At 47.3% G+C, this 18,189-nt stretch overlaps 1 protein-coding gene across 4 annotated transcripts in view; it reads right to left on the minus strand.

The window, feature by feature from the left end:
* Nucleotides 1–627: 627 nt before the first annotated feature.
* LOC121693114 (pleckstrin homology domain-containing family G member 3) overlaps nucleotides 628–18,189 on the minus strand; it is a 48,974-nt gene continuing 31,412 nt past the window's right edge. For 2 of the 4 annotated variants that reach the window (XM_042072310.1, XM_042072309.1), the window contains exons 5-19: nucleotides 17,901–17,970; nucleotides 17,680–17,726; nucleotides 16,784–16,934; nucleotides 16,175–16,306; nucleotides 14,839–15,021; nucleotides 14,387–14,479; nucleotides 14,120–14,206; nucleotides 13,960–13,993; nucleotides 12,669–12,770; nucleotides 12,092–12,124; nucleotides 10,267–10,277; nucleotides 8,921–9,349; nucleotides 7,540–7,656; nucleotides 4,030–5,503; nucleotides 628–3,508 (exon numbers count right to left, since the gene is read on the minus strand). In XM_042072310.1, the coding sequence (XP_041928244.1) occupies nucleotides 2,520–3,508; nucleotides 4,030–5,503; nucleotides 7,540–7,656; nucleotides 8,921–9,349; nucleotides 10,267–10,277; nucleotides 12,092–12,124; nucleotides 12,669–12,770; nucleotides 13,960–13,993; nucleotides 14,120–14,206; nucleotides 14,387–14,479; nucleotides 14,839–15,021; nucleotides 16,175–16,306; nucleotides 16,784–16,934; nucleotides 17,680–17,726; nucleotides 17,901–17,970 (3,952 nt within the window). In that variant the 3' untranslated portion in view covers nucleotides 628–2,519. The remainder of the gene's footprint in view (nucleotides 3,509–4,029; nucleotides 5,504–7,539; nucleotides 7,657–8,920; nucleotides 9,350–10,266; nucleotides 10,278–12,091; nucleotides 12,125–12,668; nucleotides 12,771–13,959; nucleotides 13,994–14,119; nucleotides 14,207–14,386; nucleotides 14,480–14,838; nucleotides 15,022–16,174; nucleotides 16,307–16,783; nucleotides 16,935–17,679; nucleotides 17,727–17,900; nucleotides 17,971–18,189) is intronic. The other 2 variants (XM_042072311.1, XM_042072312.1) reach the window with 2 other exon arrangements.

An 18,189-nucleotide genomic window follows, 5' to 3' on the forward strand; every position in this document is an offset into this window, starting at 1 on the left:
AAAATGGGACCCTGCCATGAATCAGTTGCTGTGCATGTTCTCATGAGACTCTCTGACATCTTCTCTTGGCTCCGTGTCTTGCCGTGGGCTCCACTGGAAGTTGCATTGGCCACTTTTCTAAACAGCAGTTTGTCAGGATTTTAGTGGCATGGTTATGACAGACTAAAACAAGACTGCACTGGCCTGCCTGCATGTGAGGGTAGCCTCATGTGCAGGCTAAAGGATGAGTGACTCTGATGGAATGTGATACTGACAGACCACCCTTTGAAAAAGCAACCCGGGCATTAACTCCAGCGCCCGCATGCTGAGACCCATCAGCCTAATCCTGTTCTCATGCCCACCGGATGAAGGAGGGCAGTGCCCGCCTTGCCAGAGGCCACCGTCTGAGAGCTTCCACGTGATCTCAAGGAAAAGAAAACAATCTCCTCTCCCACTGCATGCCATCACTGCAGTCATCTGGACAGAGATCCGAGCCACCCTCGGTCATAATATGGCTGTGATTGAAAAGATTGTGTAAGTTTGTGTTGCATGTATGGATGAATGGGAGGAATCTTCCCGCCGTGCCACTCGCCATTCAACCATGTTACTGTTTTCACAGATCATACAGAGCAAAAAAGAAGCTGAACATACTGGGTTACACAGTGCCTTTATTTGATCAACCACATTTATTTAATAGAGAGGAACAACACCACAGGTGACATCTTTAAAATACTACACAGATAGTAGCTTTGAGGATAATGATGATAGTGTTGACAGTTGATATTGCAGCTTGCTGAGGAGAATGTGTTTCAGGGTTGGACTTGTTTCATGCATGACTAGGGAAGACGGTGCATGTTAAATTACCATCTGATTCACTTCTTACATCATCTGGACAGTGCTGACCAGCTCTGGGTGTGTGAGCAGATCGGCGAGCCGACAGAATGTGCAGCAGCTGCGAGAGCCTAAACAAGACGCATGCTGATGCAGCATGGCAAAAAAACATTCAATGCACAGCTTGCTCACGTTCTCACTGTGCTTGCCGTTTGAGATGATATCCTGGCAACTTTTGAGCTGATCCTCATAAGAACCACGGTGGAATTACTGTCATAGCAGGTGCGTGCAAGCATACAGTAACTGTAGCACAAGGCAAAACACAACAGACAAACAAACCACTGTGGACTGAAGTGGACTTCTAGTGCTAGGGATGGGGATTTAAAACACCAGGACTGGCTGAAACATATAAGTCATGAACATGGGTTTCATCAATATGGGTGAATAAACATAACTTAAATAAAAAGTGGTCACCTATTGTCCCTCCCTGATTGTCCCTGTGGTTGTGCCTAAGAAAAGGACCATACCATGATCCATTATGCCAAAGTACCCAGAAGTCCCTTTGTCATTACACGTGTAAAGTAGCACACTATACAAGCAGCCATGTTATGAAATCTGTCTTGATGAAAAGAGGCGTCTGTTTAAAGAGTCTTACTTCAACAGATATGACATGACACCTCTCCATCTCCATCTCTTCATAGGTGAGTCATTTAACCAACGCCTTAAGATTTGTGTCAAACAAAGTGTTGGCAATTATTTTTGCCATCTCGTAAGTCATAGGAGGCCATCAACACCTGGGGAATGTGTCAGCCATTGCCAAAATCTGGTCATGTCTCAGTGCACGTCCACATCTACACACAGCACTGGAGAGCCTACTGGGCCTTAGAGAGCTGTTCAACAAGGAGATCTGACATCCAATCAGCAAGGTGTTGCTATGTGACCCAAACCCATATTACATTACAACGTACAGACGTGTTAAAGCTGAATACAAAACAATCTCTTCCAACAAAGGATGCATTTTCTCTGACCGATGAGTGAAAACTGTATATACGGTATATTTTTTTCCTCATTATTTAAGCGTATATACATTTTAAATATCCACATTAGTGAATAAAAAGTAAAGAGAGTACAGGTATAAACAAATGTACAACTGTTTCTGTAAGACTTATTCTTTAAAAAAGTTAAATAGAACTCATAATTGCTACGTATCCCTTAACAGATTCCCAGATACTGCAGGATGTGTCCAGAAATAAGAAGATAAGAAATGACACATAGTAATGTATATGACGTTACCACAAGCAATGACATACGTGACATGGCAGCCAACTCCGGAACTAAAGTGGCACTGATCTGGCCTAGATCTGGTGCAGAACCGGTCCTGCTGATCCGGTTTGGATCTGGTTCTGGTGCAGTATAGATCTGGCCCTGATTTAGTGCAAATCTGGTCCTAATCCCATGACAATTTAGTCCTGGTCTAATGCAGATCTGACCCTTATGTGGCCAAACCACGCCAGAGTTAGCTGCCAATCTGGCAATGAACAGTTTAGTTACTGGCCAATCTGTTTAACAGACTCAAGTCTTATTGACACATAGTACCGATTCCCATTTCCCATCAGGTGCTTAGATACTCTCACCTTGAGCATGCCGAAGCCAGTGATCAGACAGTTGAACATACAGTATATATAACCCCATATGTCTAAAGTGTAGTTTTATGTATATGAGCTCAAGCTTTGGAATTTCTCCCGTAGGTTCTTGACCAGGCTGTGTTGGCTGCCGTCCAGTCTCCTGAGCGAGCCAGTGGAGTACCGGTGAGCACTCTGCAGCCTCTCGTAAGTCCTCCAGTCTCTCCGGCGCAGGCTCCTCCAGGCCTCCAGCTCCAGGGCTGACCTACTGTCTTCAGAGCCCCCGTTCAGGAGATTTTGGTCATGCTCCTCTTTCGTCTCGGTACCCTTTCCCCCCCGGTGTCCTGTCAAGGGCATGCTGACCGTTTCCGCGGCGACCACCCGATTGTCTTGTGTCAGCCTGCCCTCTCCTGCACATCTGTGGGTGTCTTTGTGTGACTTGGTCAGGCTGTGCTGCTGATGCGGCTGCTGTGGCTGTTGCTGGTTGGTATGCAGTGTACCCATGACGTGATCCAGAGAGTTCACCCGGAACAGCCTGGGGGCACAAGCCCCTTCATTCTTCTCCTTCTCCCCAGCAGTGCCCACGCCGAGCTGGACATCGCTGCCCAGGCTGCAGTAGCGGACATCGCTGGCAGAGGCGGCAACGACAGAGCTGATGTCCGGCAGGGAGCCTCTTGGCTCCGGGGAGAAGCAGCCGCTGGAGTTGGAGCTGGAGCGACTCAGTGACGTCCGAGACCTCTCCCCCTCCCCCTCCTCCCCTTCCTCTGCCATCATCATCATCATCATCATCATCTTGTCCGGGGTTGAGTGGCTGCGACTGATGCCGATGGCGCCACCGGTCCGGCCGGGGGCGTATTTGGAGCGCAGCTCCCTGACGTCGGGCCAGGGGAAGGGCTCCACGGCACTGGGGCTCAGGGGCGGCCCAGTGCTGGTGCTGGTGCCAGGACTAGGGGACTGGACACGGGAGCTGCCCGCTGAGCTGGTGGTGGTGGCGCCGGGAGACGGGCTCCGCAGCTTCAGCTCCTGAATGGTCACCTGATCGTAGGAGCTGAGAGAGAGGAAGAGGCCGGCCGAGCCTGGAACACAAAATAACACATCACAATACTGATCTACTACAGAGTGTGTCAGAGAGAGAGAGAGAGAGAGAGAGAGAGAGAGAGAGAGAGAGAGAGAGGAAGAAGAGAGAGAGATGGGCCTATGTAAAAAGCAGACAGGCGTGAAAAAGAAAGACAAAGACAAAGAGAGAGCATAAACAAACGTGAGGGAGAAATATTTCATTGTGAATTTTTACTGGCCAGCTCTTTTTTTCGCCTTAATATTTGATTATGTATTCAATGTACTTCACCGACTGTTTCTCTTATTGTCATTTCATGCTCCGTCATGCAGTTTGTGCCCTAAACCTGCTGTCATTGTCAGGTTGCTCTTGAAAAATAACATTTGTAATGTCAAGAGCCCTGGTAAAAATAAAGGTAGCATAGATGATTGACAGGTGCATGATTTACATATAAGGCTTTTACATTTGTTTTTATTGGGCCATATAGATAATAAAATTTGTTTAGCTTTTGATAATTAAAAACTGGGTCACTAATTCACCTACCCTTCTCTCTCACTGGACTCCTCTCCTCCTGGACAGAGGCCAGGTTCTTGGGGGTCAGGTAGCTGTCCGTCTCCCTGGCCCTGGCTCTGAGCACAGGCCGGTTGTTCTTGATGCGCTGGCTGTACTGGCGGGCCAGCTGGAACACCTTGTTCTTCACCTTCTCCACATCCTGCAGGATCTGCTCCTCCTCGGCGCCCGAGCGCAGGGTGATGATTCTGGGCAGGGGCGCCCGCGGTGGCTGGCCTGTCTGGAGGTGCCTGTCTGAGCCCCTGGTCTCGGGGTCCAGCACTGGTGCCTCCTCTTTGGTGGGGGACAGAAACACAGGAGGGGAGGGGACAGAGGACGCGTCGGTCACCACCGTGCTGACGTCAGATTCCTCCTGGATCCGCAAAGCCTCGCCGTCCTCAGCACGCCTGCATTCCCGACTGGGGAAGCTCACGTGGTGAAGCATTGGGATGTCGTGTCCAGTCTGGTCATCCTCTGTCTCTGTATTGGCCTGTCGATCCTCCCGCACCCCATTCACCTCTGCCTCCATATCCTGCCACATTGGGATGATGTGAGAGGGCGAGTGGAAGTCTTCATCACTGACGCTGACCGCTCTCCGTTTGGAGCCTCTGTCCTCAGTAGCCAAGCATGCTGCAGCTCTAGCGCTGGCCGAAGACTTCGGCGCCTCGTCCCTCTTGTCCAAACCGGGGAGACTGAATACGGACCAGGAAGTTGGACGCACGCTGGGGCTTCCCTTCCTGTTCGCCGCTGCCGCGGCGGTGGTGGCCTCGTCCGTGGGGCTGCCGTCGATCTGGCGGCTGAGGTGGCGGACCAGGCCTGCGGGGATGTAGGAGAGGCTCTCGCGCCGCTTGATGCAGAAGCCCACGTCCTGGTGCTCGGCGCGCTCGTAGTAGTGCCGGATCTTGTGGATCAGCAGCTGGTCCCTCTTGGACAGTGTCGAGTCTTGACGCCGTTGGGGTGTCCGGTCCTGCTCCACTGTCAGAGCCGGGGTTGGCGGATCAGAGGCCGCAGGCTTCTGGAGGGAGGTGGCCAGGGGTGGGGGGCAGCCGGTCAGGACCCCTGACTGTTGGGAAGCGGTGAGTGGAAGGTCACCAGCCATCACCAGGCTGTTCCTCCGCGAGAGGCTGCCAGCGAAGCGTTCGATGATCACACTCGCCTGGTCCAGTACCGATGGAGGGAGGATGCTGCTGCTGGAGGCTTCTGTCTCCATGGCGACTGCCTCCTCCTCTTCCTCAGCCTCGGAGAATGTCCCGCTGTTGAAGCTACTCTTCTCTTCCTGGCCCATGGTGCTCGTATCCAACCCGTCTTCATCAACAACCGACTCATCCCTCAAACACTCCTCCACTTCACCCTGACGTCCATAGCCGGGTGGTAGTTCGGGGCATTCCTCTATGTGGATGCGGGGAATGTTCTTCCGGTTCTCCACGGGGCTCTCATGCTGGTCAGTGCTGTCCTGAGCTGCTAAGATCTGTGGGGGATGAAGGGAGGAGAGCGTGTCACTTAAGGACATGGTCATAAGCTCATCAGCGTGATGCCACAAGGAAATTATGATAAAACCAAATCCATATTTATGATATTAGTTCTACTAAGTAGTTCTAGGGATCCATGTCATCCCTTTAATTTGATTTTTGATGTCAACGTTGGTGTTTGAATGACTGTCTGTGCTGTGTGTGTGTGTCCACTGTACTGGAGTGTGGAGGTCACATCAGGCTAAACAATCACATCATCACAGACAAACAGACACACAGTCTTCAAAGTATGCAGTTCACGAGCGCAACAACTCATCTGTTTGTTCACTAAGCCTTGCCCTCCAATCCCCAAAGTCCCTCTCTCTCTCTTCCTCTTTCTCTCTCTCTCTCCATCTGAGTGATTAGACCCCCCAGGCTTTTCATAGAGCCTGATTTAGTGGATGCAGCCATCTGCGCTTGGCACTGCCGTGCCTTCTTAGGGGGACTGGCCAAGGGACTGGTGGCAGGAGATAAGACAAGAGGAGAGGACATGGAGAGGACACGGGGACGACGTCGACATCACGCCTGTTTGGGGACATCCCATTGTGAGTGCCACAGACACCAAACATCCATCACATCTCGTTTAGTCCTCTGAATCTCTTCTCTCTCTACGGCTCGCTCGCTCTCTCTGCCTCATGCTCACTGTCTCTTGCACATAAACAGTCAATATACACACACACACACACACACACACACACACACACACACTAAGAAAGCATCCGTCCCTAGCCAAGCGGAGAGGGAATGGCACTGACACATGCATTTATTTTGTGGCCACATGCTGAGCTGTGCAGATGATGATTAGCAGAAAAATGAGGCAGAGGAATTACTTGTGACAGACTCTTCCCTTCCTGTTGTGAAAAACAGCCCCTCTTCTCATGTGACTGCACAGAGGGGAGGGAGCGAGAAAGGGAGGGGGAGAGAGAGATAGAGAGATAGAGAGATAGAGAGATAGAGAGAGAGAGAGAGAGAGAGAGAGAGCATACTGGAGAAGACAGGTAGAGGTACACTAGGTCCAAACCCTGGTGTAGGCTGGGTTCTGCTCCTGCAGGATCACACCAGATCAAGGTGAGCTGGGTTCTGCTGAGGTGGTCTTCCTGTTAACAGGCTTTTTTATTTGCCATTATCACCTTGTTTCCTCTAAGGGATTCAGATTTTAGATTCTATAAAATGCCTGTTTTAGTGTCCACTACTAGTGTCTCTGTGTCCTGCTAGATCCCTGCATGTCGTGTTTTTCCACTCCAGCACATCAACGTCAAACTCACTGTAATTCACAGTCATTTATATTCATAGTGCTTGTGATTAGCAATATTAGGTGAGTTGAGCTGATTAGGAAATACACTGAACTGTGCAATCCGGAGTGGGGAGGTGGGAAAGGAGGAGGGACGTGGCATGCGTGGTGCAGGATTAAGTCTGAAGGCCGTTGCTGATGTGTGGAAGAAGAGCTCTGTCCTTTCTGTTAAATGCAATTCATGGTTTAATTTCTCCACTGTGAGGTAGAGCTGGGGAAAGCTCAGCGCAGAGAGAGAGAGAGAGAGAGAGAGAGAGAGAGAGAGAGAGAGAGAGAGAGGACACAGAGAGAGAGGACAGAGGACAGAGAGTGGACAGAGAGAGAGGACCGAGGTGGAGTCCCTGTGCTTGTGTAGGGCAGACTGGAAATGAGACACGGACCAGGTGAAAAACAAGTCCCTCTACTCTACATGCATGCACACACACACACACACACACACACACACACACACACACACACACAAACAAAAGCCTTCACATGTTTTCTTCATGATACTCAAATCTCGTGGTGTGAGACAACTTATAGCTCAGTGATCATACAGACTGAAATGTACATACAGACTGAATGTCAGAGTGACACCTTGCTGGATTCTGAAAAGCCACAAGAACACACAGCTCTCTGAGACACACTAAACCCATTTGACCATCACAACTACACTGTTATCTAGCCGCCAGCAGAATCGTCCCCTCCGTCTCTCGTCCCTACCTGGTCATTGAGCGTCTCATCCACGGCTGGCTCAGAGGCCTCTTCCTCGGGGACAGTCTGGGTCCCTTCTCCCGGGACCGGCTGGTCTTCCTCCACAGCAGTGCAGCCCTCCCCATCCTGCAAGCCACAGCACAATGCATAAAGAGACAGAGACACAGCAGCACACAGAGGGGACACACACTCAAACAAGGGAGCCTCCGTAAGGGAAGAAAATCCATATCTGTCCCAGCTTCCCATTCAGATGTTTTATCTCTGTCTACCTTGCTTTTGCACCATGATGAATGGCTTTGTAAAGGGGCTTTGATGGAACAAAAGGTAAAAGGAGAACTTGTAAAAGTGCTGGCAATCGTTGTGTAAAAAATAAGGCAAGGCTAGCCCATTGTTAATCTCGATTAGAATGAGTGACCTTTTGAAATCTCGGTATAATTAAAAATAAAAGGGGAACCTTTGGGGGTTGAATTTGATTTTACAATGACAGGGCACTCTGTATTACAATAGCCTGTAAAATCTGGCAGCCAAATTTCCTTTTGAAGCCAGAGCCTATCCCCTCTGTTTTCACTTCTTGAAGTGCAAATCCATTAGCTGAATAAAGCATTGTGTCTACAAATTTGCAGGGAATATAATTAATCAAATTACTGCTGAATTGGTGGGTTGATTAGCTGTGAATTGTTCTGCTGTGCCTAAAAGGAGGCGGTGGTAGGCAACCCAACATAAGGTAATTTGGACATCCTGAAAGCCTCACTCTGTGAAGAGCTATTTAGCAATACTCTTATGACTTAAGCTGAAGCTTGTCAACCACATTAACATCAACCCTATCATTAATGACTTGAAAAGACCATGTGACAAACTCATCAAAACCACACACCACACAGAAAACACAACTCTTTTGACAGAAGACTCATGACACAGCCAGCGAATGTATAATACATGTTCTGTACATTTACCCAGCCAAGCACTGAAGACAAAGGGGGAAAATGAGGAAGGAGAGTTGCAGTCACACAGGCCAGGCACCAGTGATCAGGTTTAGTTGCCAGGCAATCAAGGGCGAGCATGCCATCACCCTTGACCATGGGAACATGCATGCCATCAATCAATCAGTACATTCCTCATGCGCTTTATCATTGGCTTATACGTTTATCATGCAACTCTGCAGTGAGAGTGTGAGTGCACCGGGTCTTTCCACATGCGCAGACTGTAGTACCGTTAGTGACCAACAATCAGGTGATGCGGAGGGATGAATATGATTGGTCAGCAAAACAGGTGAGTATTATGGGATGGCAGAAATGCGGGTGAGGTGGTTGGGGTCCAGGGTGTTGGGTAAAGTGGTGATGGGGGGTGGAGGGGCACAAAGAAGGTGGAAGTGGGTGGCTGAGAGCCTCACCGTTGTGAACCGAGTGAAAAGCAAAGCCCGGGCCCTATAGTGCCAGCAGGAGATGGCGGCCAGCATTGAGCTGGCAAAGTCGGCTACCTGGTCGTCCACCATCAGAATCTCCTCCTCCTTCTCCTCGCTCCCTCTCTCCTCCTCCTCCTTCTTCTCCTTCTCCTCCATCTTCGGTGTCTCCCGCAGTTCCACCTCCACTTCTGGAACATTCTGTGTCAGCGAGTCCTCCGACCTTTCCTCCTCGGCCCTAAGCTTCTCCTCGGACTCTCTGCCCAAGTCCAGCTCCTCGCGCCCGTCTTCTAGACAAGGCCTCGGCGGAGCCTGGGACTCGCTTAGACTGGAGGCCAGGGAGCTGAGGCTGGTAGCTGGCTGCAGTGAGCACCTGTCGCTTGCACTGTCCACCAGCAGGGTGCCCTCACTCTCTGCGTGCTGTGGCGTGAAGTCAAACATGTTAAAGGGTGACGGAGCTGTTAACAGGCGATGCAGAGTTGTATTTCAGCTGAGCCATTTTTTACAGAGCAAATGCATGAGGATTTGAGAGGATATGCATCATCCAACACAGAAGATGATGGCTATGGATGAACAAAATGCAAGCAGTCCATTCAAGCTTGCATGAGTAAATGTACTTATAAATTAGAGGAATATTCTTACAGGAAGCTAAAAGAATCTCATAGACACTAATTTTCCACTTGCTCCACCAAACTAAAAACCATGACAAGAATTGAATGAAACTTAAATTAGGACATCAGACATGCATTGAGGGGCTTGGTGGAGTTTGAGGTGAGTGGAGAATCAGCGTGAATTTGATTATTTTTTCCGGAATATTCCTTTTTGGCTCCTGCATAAGCCCAGCAGCCAGGCCTGTGAAACTCACTTAGCAACAGAAATAGATTTGCCCTCACACTATAAAAAGAGAGCACACACACACACACACACACACACGTATACGACCCCCCCCCCCCCCACCCACACCCACACCCCCCCCCCCCCCACACACACACACACACATTCACAAAGAAATGAGGAAAACTTTTGCTGAGTCAAACCTGTGAGAGGATTACTCGGCAGGAGCGCATTTAGAGAGCAAAAGGGGAGGAAAAAAAGAAAAAAAAGAAAAAATGTGTTCTGATGAGATGCACTGAGTAGAGAGAGAGGGACTCAAAGTACATATTTCCCTTGGGGAAGAGTTTCAGAGACACAGAGAGAGAGAGAGAAGGAGATGGATAGAGAGAGAGTCAGAGAAAGAGAGAAAGGGAGAGAGACATAGTGAGAGAGAGAGAAAGAGAGGGATAGGGAGAGAAAGGGAGAGAGAAACAGAGAGAGAAGAGTGACCTCGACAAGCTTACCTTAAGAACAGCTGCATGGTGGAATCAGATAGCAGCATCGGGGAGAGGAGAGATGGGTGAGGAAAAAAATCAGAGTAGCCAAGGTTATTCACACAGCACAGCACAGCACAGCACAGCACAGCACAGCACAGCACAGCACAGCACAGCACAGCACAGCACAGCATAGTCAAATACGACTTCTGAATAGGGCATTTTTAGGACGTATCTGAGATTCAATACACAACAACAGATTGCTGGCGTGCGACACATACAAACACTTTCAATGTCATGCTTGGAGCGCCTCTGAATACTTGGCTCAGACAGGAGTATGTAATTATGCTAACAGTCTGTTATTATGTTGTGTCTGTGTGTCTTTTATGGGTGTCTCCAACTATATCTCCCCAAGGGTCTGTTTAAATGGATAATAATGATACTCTGCTCATCAGCTGAAGGTAGATTATGGCTTCCCTTTGGCAGAGTAATTAAATCATTCATAAACAGGAAAAATCAGGACCGCTCCCACTAATTTACTCTGACATATCTGTTTCATCCTTTTGTAACAGAATACACACAATGAGATGAAAATGACATTAGTTTAATATTCTTAGTTCTTTGTTCACTATCTAGTGGGTCAAGTAGAGAGAGAGGTAGAGAGAGAGAGAGAGAGAGAGATGGATAGATAAAGGAAGGATGAGAGACTGAATTAGAAAAAGAGGTATTGAAAGAGAGGCAGAGAGAGAGAAATGCAAATAGATTGAGTGTAGAGATGTGTGTGTGTGTGTTTGTGTGTATGAGAGAGAGAGAGAGAGAGAGAGAGAGAGAGAGAGAGAGAGAGAGAGAGAGAGAGAGAAGAGGGGGTGGAGGCGGATACAAGAGAACAGAATGGATGATGTACAACTGCTTAGCCTTGCCTTTCATTACCACTAAATTAGATGGTATAATAGGAGGCAGCCATCGGATGCCAAAAAACAGATTTGACCACGGAAAGGAGCAGCAGGCTCCACAAAGGCTGTGGGGCCCGGGCCGGGTAATTAACATCATTAAGAGCGCAGAGGAGTGGGGAGGGGGCCCGGCCTTTGATCTGGCCACAGAGGGCTGGCGTATGGGGGCTGTCCAGTTTCCCCTGAAGCCTTTGAAGTCATAAAAACCACACCAAATGAAGTGGGCAAGAAGTCCACCTTTCTGACCAGGAGATTTCCCCCCCTGTGTATTGTCTGTCTTCGCTACCTCTATCTGGGCAATGGCAGGTCAAATTAGGGCCAAAAATGGAATCTATTGCATCTACAGACCATAATAATCTAGTACAGGTTCATCATAAATACAGAGTGCCACATATCCAGTTAGAGGTGCAGCCTATGATACCAGATTTAAAACTGAACTGTTTGTAGAAACCCCCATAAATAGCTCCTCATGGTCCGGGTGCTCAGGTGCTCATACACAGTACTGCGGGGCACACTATGAAGTGAGATGTGAGATTGAACTATAAACAACTGTAAACAAAATGGCAGGCGACAACTGACAATAGCCACAATTTCAGCCTTTGTTTGCCCACTTTCTACACACCTACCATTTATCATTTCACCTCTTGCTCTTCAAGCAGGACAAACACATAGTGGCTCGAGCCATGATGCTTATTGCACACTGAAAGGAGGAGTGCAATTTGATCGGCTGATGAACTCAAATATCAGCGACACATTGAAACCTTCACCGAATCTTGGTTTGCATCTTTCAGATTGTGGTAAAGTATATGTTGTGTTTTATGGAGTTCTGTAGAAAACATGACTAAAAAAAACAAGAAAAGACAAGAACAGGAAGAAATGAAGAGAGACAAACAGTGTTGCTGTACCTTTGGTGGACTTCTTGATCTGCTTGGCTGGCTCTGAGGTTAAAAAAGACAAAAGAGTCAAATGATTTGATGAAGTATTCTCAGACGCAACAGTGAGTAGATGAGCTCTAACAGGTCTGTTTGAGTCATTAAAGTAGAATCTCATTATCATCATTTCTCTCTCTTCTGCTGATCAGTCTGAGGGAAACAGAAGAGTCTTTTTTATTATTATTTAAAGTCCTGTTTTTTGGAACTGTGGATTTTGTCATGTGTGACTGTGAGGAGGAAGAGAGGAGGAGGAATAGAAAGGAGGAGATTAATGAGGTGAGAAGAGGAGAAGGAGGAGTAGGAGAGGAGGAGAGAAGCAGAGAGGGATGGAGGTGTTAAAACAGAGAATGTGAGAAGAGAAACAAAGAGAAAAAGATGTGCAGAAGAAGAAAAGGTGAGTGAGGGGGTGATAGAAGGTGAGAGGAGAGAGAGGTGAGGTGGTGACAGGAATAATTACAGAGAGAAAGACAGTAGGAGAGGGAAAATGACAGAGAGAGAGAGAGAAAAGAGAGAGAGAGAGAAAGAGAAAGAGAGAGAGAGAGAGACTGACCTGATCTCCTCCGTTCTTGGCGGCCAAATCCGGTGAAGTCTTCGCCCTGAGAGGAGAGAGGCTTCTTCAGGCGCTCGGGGCTATAACGGTACCTCACAGGATCTGGGTGGGGTGGGGGCATAAGGCATGGGTAAGGGTAGAGGACAGCAGTAGCTCAAGCATTCCCTTAAGCACAGCTACACAGGGGATGTCTGGTGGGGATTTTGTACTGGCACTTTTTGGGCTCGCTGAGTCAGGTCAACCTAATTTCCTTTTCCCATTACACAGTAGCCTGATGAGCCAGACCCAGAGCAAGATGTAGGGTCTGGGAACTCATCATTCGCAGTGCTCAATCCGAGGAGTGGGATGAATGATTGTCTTTCAAATCCCCTCTGCACGCAATAGAATAAAACTGATGAGTCCCATGCGTTTTCCCACCAGCGGAGCTAGTTGGCTAGTTGATCAAACTTTTGCCAACTAAAAAAAAAGCTTAACTCGTGTCGCGCTGTTCGCTAGAACCGTCGCAACTCTGCCATCCTTATGTTAAGCCCGCCCACCGACTCTATACACGATGTGATTGGCCTCATTAAAGTTTAATTTTTCCGGCTCGTAAGCCAACGGAGAGTTGCTAGACTACCCTGGCTGCAAATTACATTTGCTGCCGCTAAGGTGCGTCTAGATTTCTAGGCTAATTACACAGAGTATTCTTAGACCAAAAAAAACCACCATTTACAGTTAACACCGGTAAAGAGCCTGCAAAAAAGTCATCCTGTCAACCTCCTGTCTTAGCACAAAAAAAAACCACCCAAGATGCAAAGTACTCTCCAGACCAACGAGAAATCACTGGTCAGGACTCAGGCCAGCCTATTTCTCAGCTGTTGTGAGAAACTCTTCTCCTCTACTTCCAGGCTTTAGCTTTCTCCATGGACACTCTTAATGGAGCAGATACCTTCTCAGTAGTGCAAGAGGTGAGTCATGGCTTTCATTTAAATTGCTCCTGAGCCAGACGGGCAGCAGTGGAAACCCCACTGGTCACCTGGACTCATTTCTAGGAACTGAGGCTGGATGTTCCTGGAAGAACTGTGCATTCTGCTGTCTCAGCATACAGATGATGTTGCTGTGCGTGTTGTGTTATCATTAGTACTTTTAAATAGTTGTTGTATTATGATGAATATGATTTTATGTTGTGTAAACACATCTTTTGCATTGTAGAAATAATATTTCATAACAAAGATTGATAACATTTACAGACCATGCCATCATCTTCTAATGGTACTGCATCATAATAAATGTGAAAATGTCTAGTACTTACAAATAGAGTCCATATCCAGAATGGCCTCTCTCGCCTACACAAACAACAAAGCAAACAAAGAAACACAGAGCAAATAAATAAAAGTACATTTTGTGAAACACATCAGCCGTAAACCCAGGCTGGATGGAGCAACAGGAAGTCTCTGGCCTGCGCTGCCCACCTTCTGTGGGATGACCGCCTGATGGTTCTCCAGAATGAGCCTCTTAATATGATGAGCCCACAGTTTCTTCTCCTCCAGCGTCTTGGCCTGAGAGAAAGGGCCGACACAAACAAACACGGTTAACGACCAATTGCGAGGCTCAAAGCAGATTAGACAAGAGGGCATGGGCGGTGTGTGTGTGTGTATGTGTGTATGTGTGTGTGTGTGTGTGTCACAGGGGCCAACCCGGGACGTGAGCAGCGGGCACAAGGCCAGGGTCAGACTCACTTGGACTGTATGCGGCTGCTTGGGGTGTTTGTAGTGGGTGACGCTGAAGCGCAGACAGTCCTTGGCACTTTCAATCAGCATCAGCGTGGAGCACTGAAATGTATGGACAGGCCAAGGCTCCAGTTAGACACTCACATCACATTGGCTTTCAGCTGTGACATACTACAGATTCAAAGTTACATAGTGTTTAATGCATATCATTCCAAATACCCAAATACATTCCATATGTATTTATTTAATAGAGTTGGGTTTTTATAATGGATTGTCTCTTTGAAGGCTCTGATATTACTATAAATCTCAAATTTTTAATTTCTAAAATTTCTATTCCTAATGCAACAATTACTTTTTGCAATCTGCATAGTGTTGACAAATGCCTCAATTAAAGTTGATCTGAATCTAAACTGAAGTTGTGTGATTGAGTAGAACTATTTAGACATGGCTGAAGTCCCTACCGAGATGTGGTTCTTGTAGATGTAGTGCTCTCCCCTTTTCTTGGTGATGAGGAGGATCTTGTCGAAGAGGAAGAGGGTTCTGGTGTTCTTGGCACGATGCACATGGAAGGTTCCCTCCAGAACAAGCTCCCCGTAGGTGGTGAGGTCCGGTCCCTTCCAGTTGATCAGCAGCGACTGAATCTCCTGCACAGAGCAACACCATACAATACACTTCTGATCAATTTATTGACATCTCTAGTGAATAATCATTAAATACCATTTCAACATCAACAAAACAAATAAACCCATTCCAAAAGCACTTATGTCTATCAAGCCAAACAGCATCACAGTCACGGCAAATCTAACCATCAGTAGAGACTTTGAGTCTTTGATGCCGCTAGTAGGAGGGGCTAATCATTATGATGACCCAGCGACGGGATGGATTCAGCGCTGCAGTTCAATACAGAGAGCCCAGAGGACGCAGCAGGCGCTCATAGCTCCTCCGGCTGCTCCAGCTTAGGCTGAGATGGGGAGAGGTGCAAGGTAAGGAGGACTCAGCAGATTTTTACTAGTAATCGATTCCCTACAAGCACTTCCAGAAGAGAAGAAGAGGGGGAAAAGAGAAAAAAGAAAATCTACGCACTCTGAAATGGAGCTTTTTTTTGTGTTGCTTCTGCCATGTCTGACTTTGGCGAGGGCTCCATGTTGAGCAAAGTTATTGACTGTTTAGGTTTTTTTTGGGCGGAGCTGGCTTTTGTGGAGGGCTAAGCACTTGAGTGTGTGACTGGGGAGGGTGGAACCCATCAGGCCTCTCATCCCAGTTCCAAAGAAGGCACAGCCCAGTGAACTCATAACTGTTATGTCCTCATTCTTAAACATTTTCAGCATTTGTCTTTAACTTCTTTAGAGTATAAAGTATTAAGAATATGTATAGTTAATTTCTGTTGCTGCTTACCTTGTATGTATGCATGTATCTATCTATAAATCTATCTATAAAAAGAAGCTTGAGACTTTTATCAAGTTATAAGTAAGCCCCTGGGTATTTTAGTCACTGGACTAAAAAACAAGCATTAAATCGAGCTTTCAAAAGAGACCACATATCTAACATTTCAGCATTATCTATCCAACCTATCCAGCATTTATTTGCAGCACTATTTCATAAATCTCACAGACACGAGAAATCTTCAACTAGAAGACACAAGGGCTTTCAGACAAAGAGCAGCTCTGTCAACTGGAATCAGTGTGTTCCTGTGTCCTTCAGAGGCTTCAGTCTCTTCTTCCTGACAGCTTCCCACAGGGACTACATCCGATTGGTGGCATTTAATTGGGTCCACCAATGAGAGAGCCTGGCACTGACCTGCAGCCTGACGGCGTGTTCGTGCTTCCTCTTCATGTCGTTGATGTACCAGGCCACACCAGTCATGGTGTCGATGGCCTCCTCCACCACCTCGTAGCCCTCCTCCTCACAGCCAAAGTGCTTGGCGATCTCCTGAGAAACAGAGACATAGCAACAAGGGATTATGAGATGGACCGAATTCAAATAAACATGGTAGTGTGGGGACTGGGGACTGGTAGTAGGTTTAGGAACAAATGTTTGATTTACAGAGTTAATGATTGCTTAATGTTGAAGGAATCAAATTAAAACATAACAGATGTTTATGTATTTATTGAGAATAACCCAATTAGATTAGTAGAATCCAACATTAGTAGATGTTGCTTTAATGTAGATATGATAGAAGTGGCTATAACAGAGCTCAGACAAAACATTTGCTTGACCAAGAAGAAAACTACATTCTGTCCTTGGGTTGCTCAGAGACACTGGAGCTCTGTGTTTCATGAAAAATATATAAACACATGGGAGGCTACCAGAAACTTTTAAAAACTTTTTTTTAATGATTTCCAAATGGGTTGTGGTGCACAGCAGAGCACCCAGGCCTGCGGTCAGGCTGTCCGGCTGGTCAGGTACCTGGAGCAGGAGGTGGTACTTGAGGATCCTCTGGACGGGCTTGAGGAGGTAGGAGCCTAAAGGCAGGGAGAGCTTGAGGGAGGCCTGCCGCTCCCGGAAGAACTTGGCTAAGTTCTTATTCCTCATGCACTCTGTCAGAGCAGCCACAGAACTGAGAGAGGGAGAGAGAGAGGGAGAGAGAGAGAGGAGAAATGAAGGGTAGAAGAAGGGAGTGAGAGAGACAAAGGGAGCAAGTGAGAGGAGGAGATAGTGAGAGAGGAGGAAAGTAAGAAAAGAATGATCACAGGGGTACAGACTGAGCATGCTGAACTTGCACTGTGTTGTTAAACAGACTGGTCCTCAGTCCTCCCTACAGAGAGCCAATCCTCTGTGACCCGGAGGCCTGCACCGAGCGCGGGGCTCCATGAGCCATTTTACCACGGCCACCAACGGTGCTACGCCCATGGAATTTTAATTCCCTTCATGAATATTTCATTCATAAACGTCGGTACCATTCTGAAGCCGATATAGCAGCAGCGTTCCAATATATGACTTTTATTGTGTCAAGTTGATATTGACTAAACCTGAGAAGTCCCAGGGGAATATTGAGCATGCCAGTGACAAAGCTGTAGGAAGGAATAAAGGCTACGGCACAACACAGCTGTCAGCTCCAGCTAACGGAGATTGCTCCCAGGATGGTGTGTGTGTGTGTGTGTGTGTGTGTGTGTGTGTGTATGTATGTAAGGGCAGGGGTCTACAGTATGTTGGATTGGCAGCTGTCTCCAACAAGCCCAAAGCCATGAGCTATGAGATCCACCCACCCCACTTTTCTCCATCACCTGACAAGACAGCTCAGTGGTAAAGTCATTCACATTCACAGAGGGGAAAGAAATATCTCTCTCTCTCCTTTCACTTACTTGGGGTAGTTTGTGCAGTATTGGGTGTAGATGGCAAAATATTCACTCTGAAATGACAGGGGGAGAGGAAATTGAGTTGGTCTGGAGCAGTAACTGAGAAGAATATATATAAGATATCTGCATATAGACACACACACTCACTCTCTCTCTCTCTCACACACAGATTTTTATGACATATACTTGCATTTTCAAAGTGTACTAAAAGGCTCAACTCAACTCACCTTGTCAACAAAGCATCTGGCTATGGCCACTGGGTCATTGTCACACATGTACAAGGCTTGCAACAGTTCCCTGGAAGAAAATGTAACATTCACATCAGATTTTGAGGGTTGCGTTGCATTATTTCAGATGAATACATCACTGTGTTAAATTCATAAAACAGTAAGAGCAGACAGTACTGGTTGTCAGCAATGTAAGCACTGGTCTACACAGAATTATAATGGCTGATCGTTTACTTTTCATTTTGTACACCTGGCTGCTTTGTAATAGTTTACTGAACCAATACACAGG

Source organism: Alosa sapidissima, chromosome 19 (genome assembly GCF_018492685.1).
Source record: "Alosa sapidissima isolate fAloSap1 chromosome 19, fAloSap1.pri, whole genome shotgun sequence".
Classification (NCBI taxonomy): domain Eukaryota; kingdom Metazoa; phylum Chordata; class Actinopteri; order Clupeiformes; family Clupeidae; genus Alosa; species Alosa sapidissima.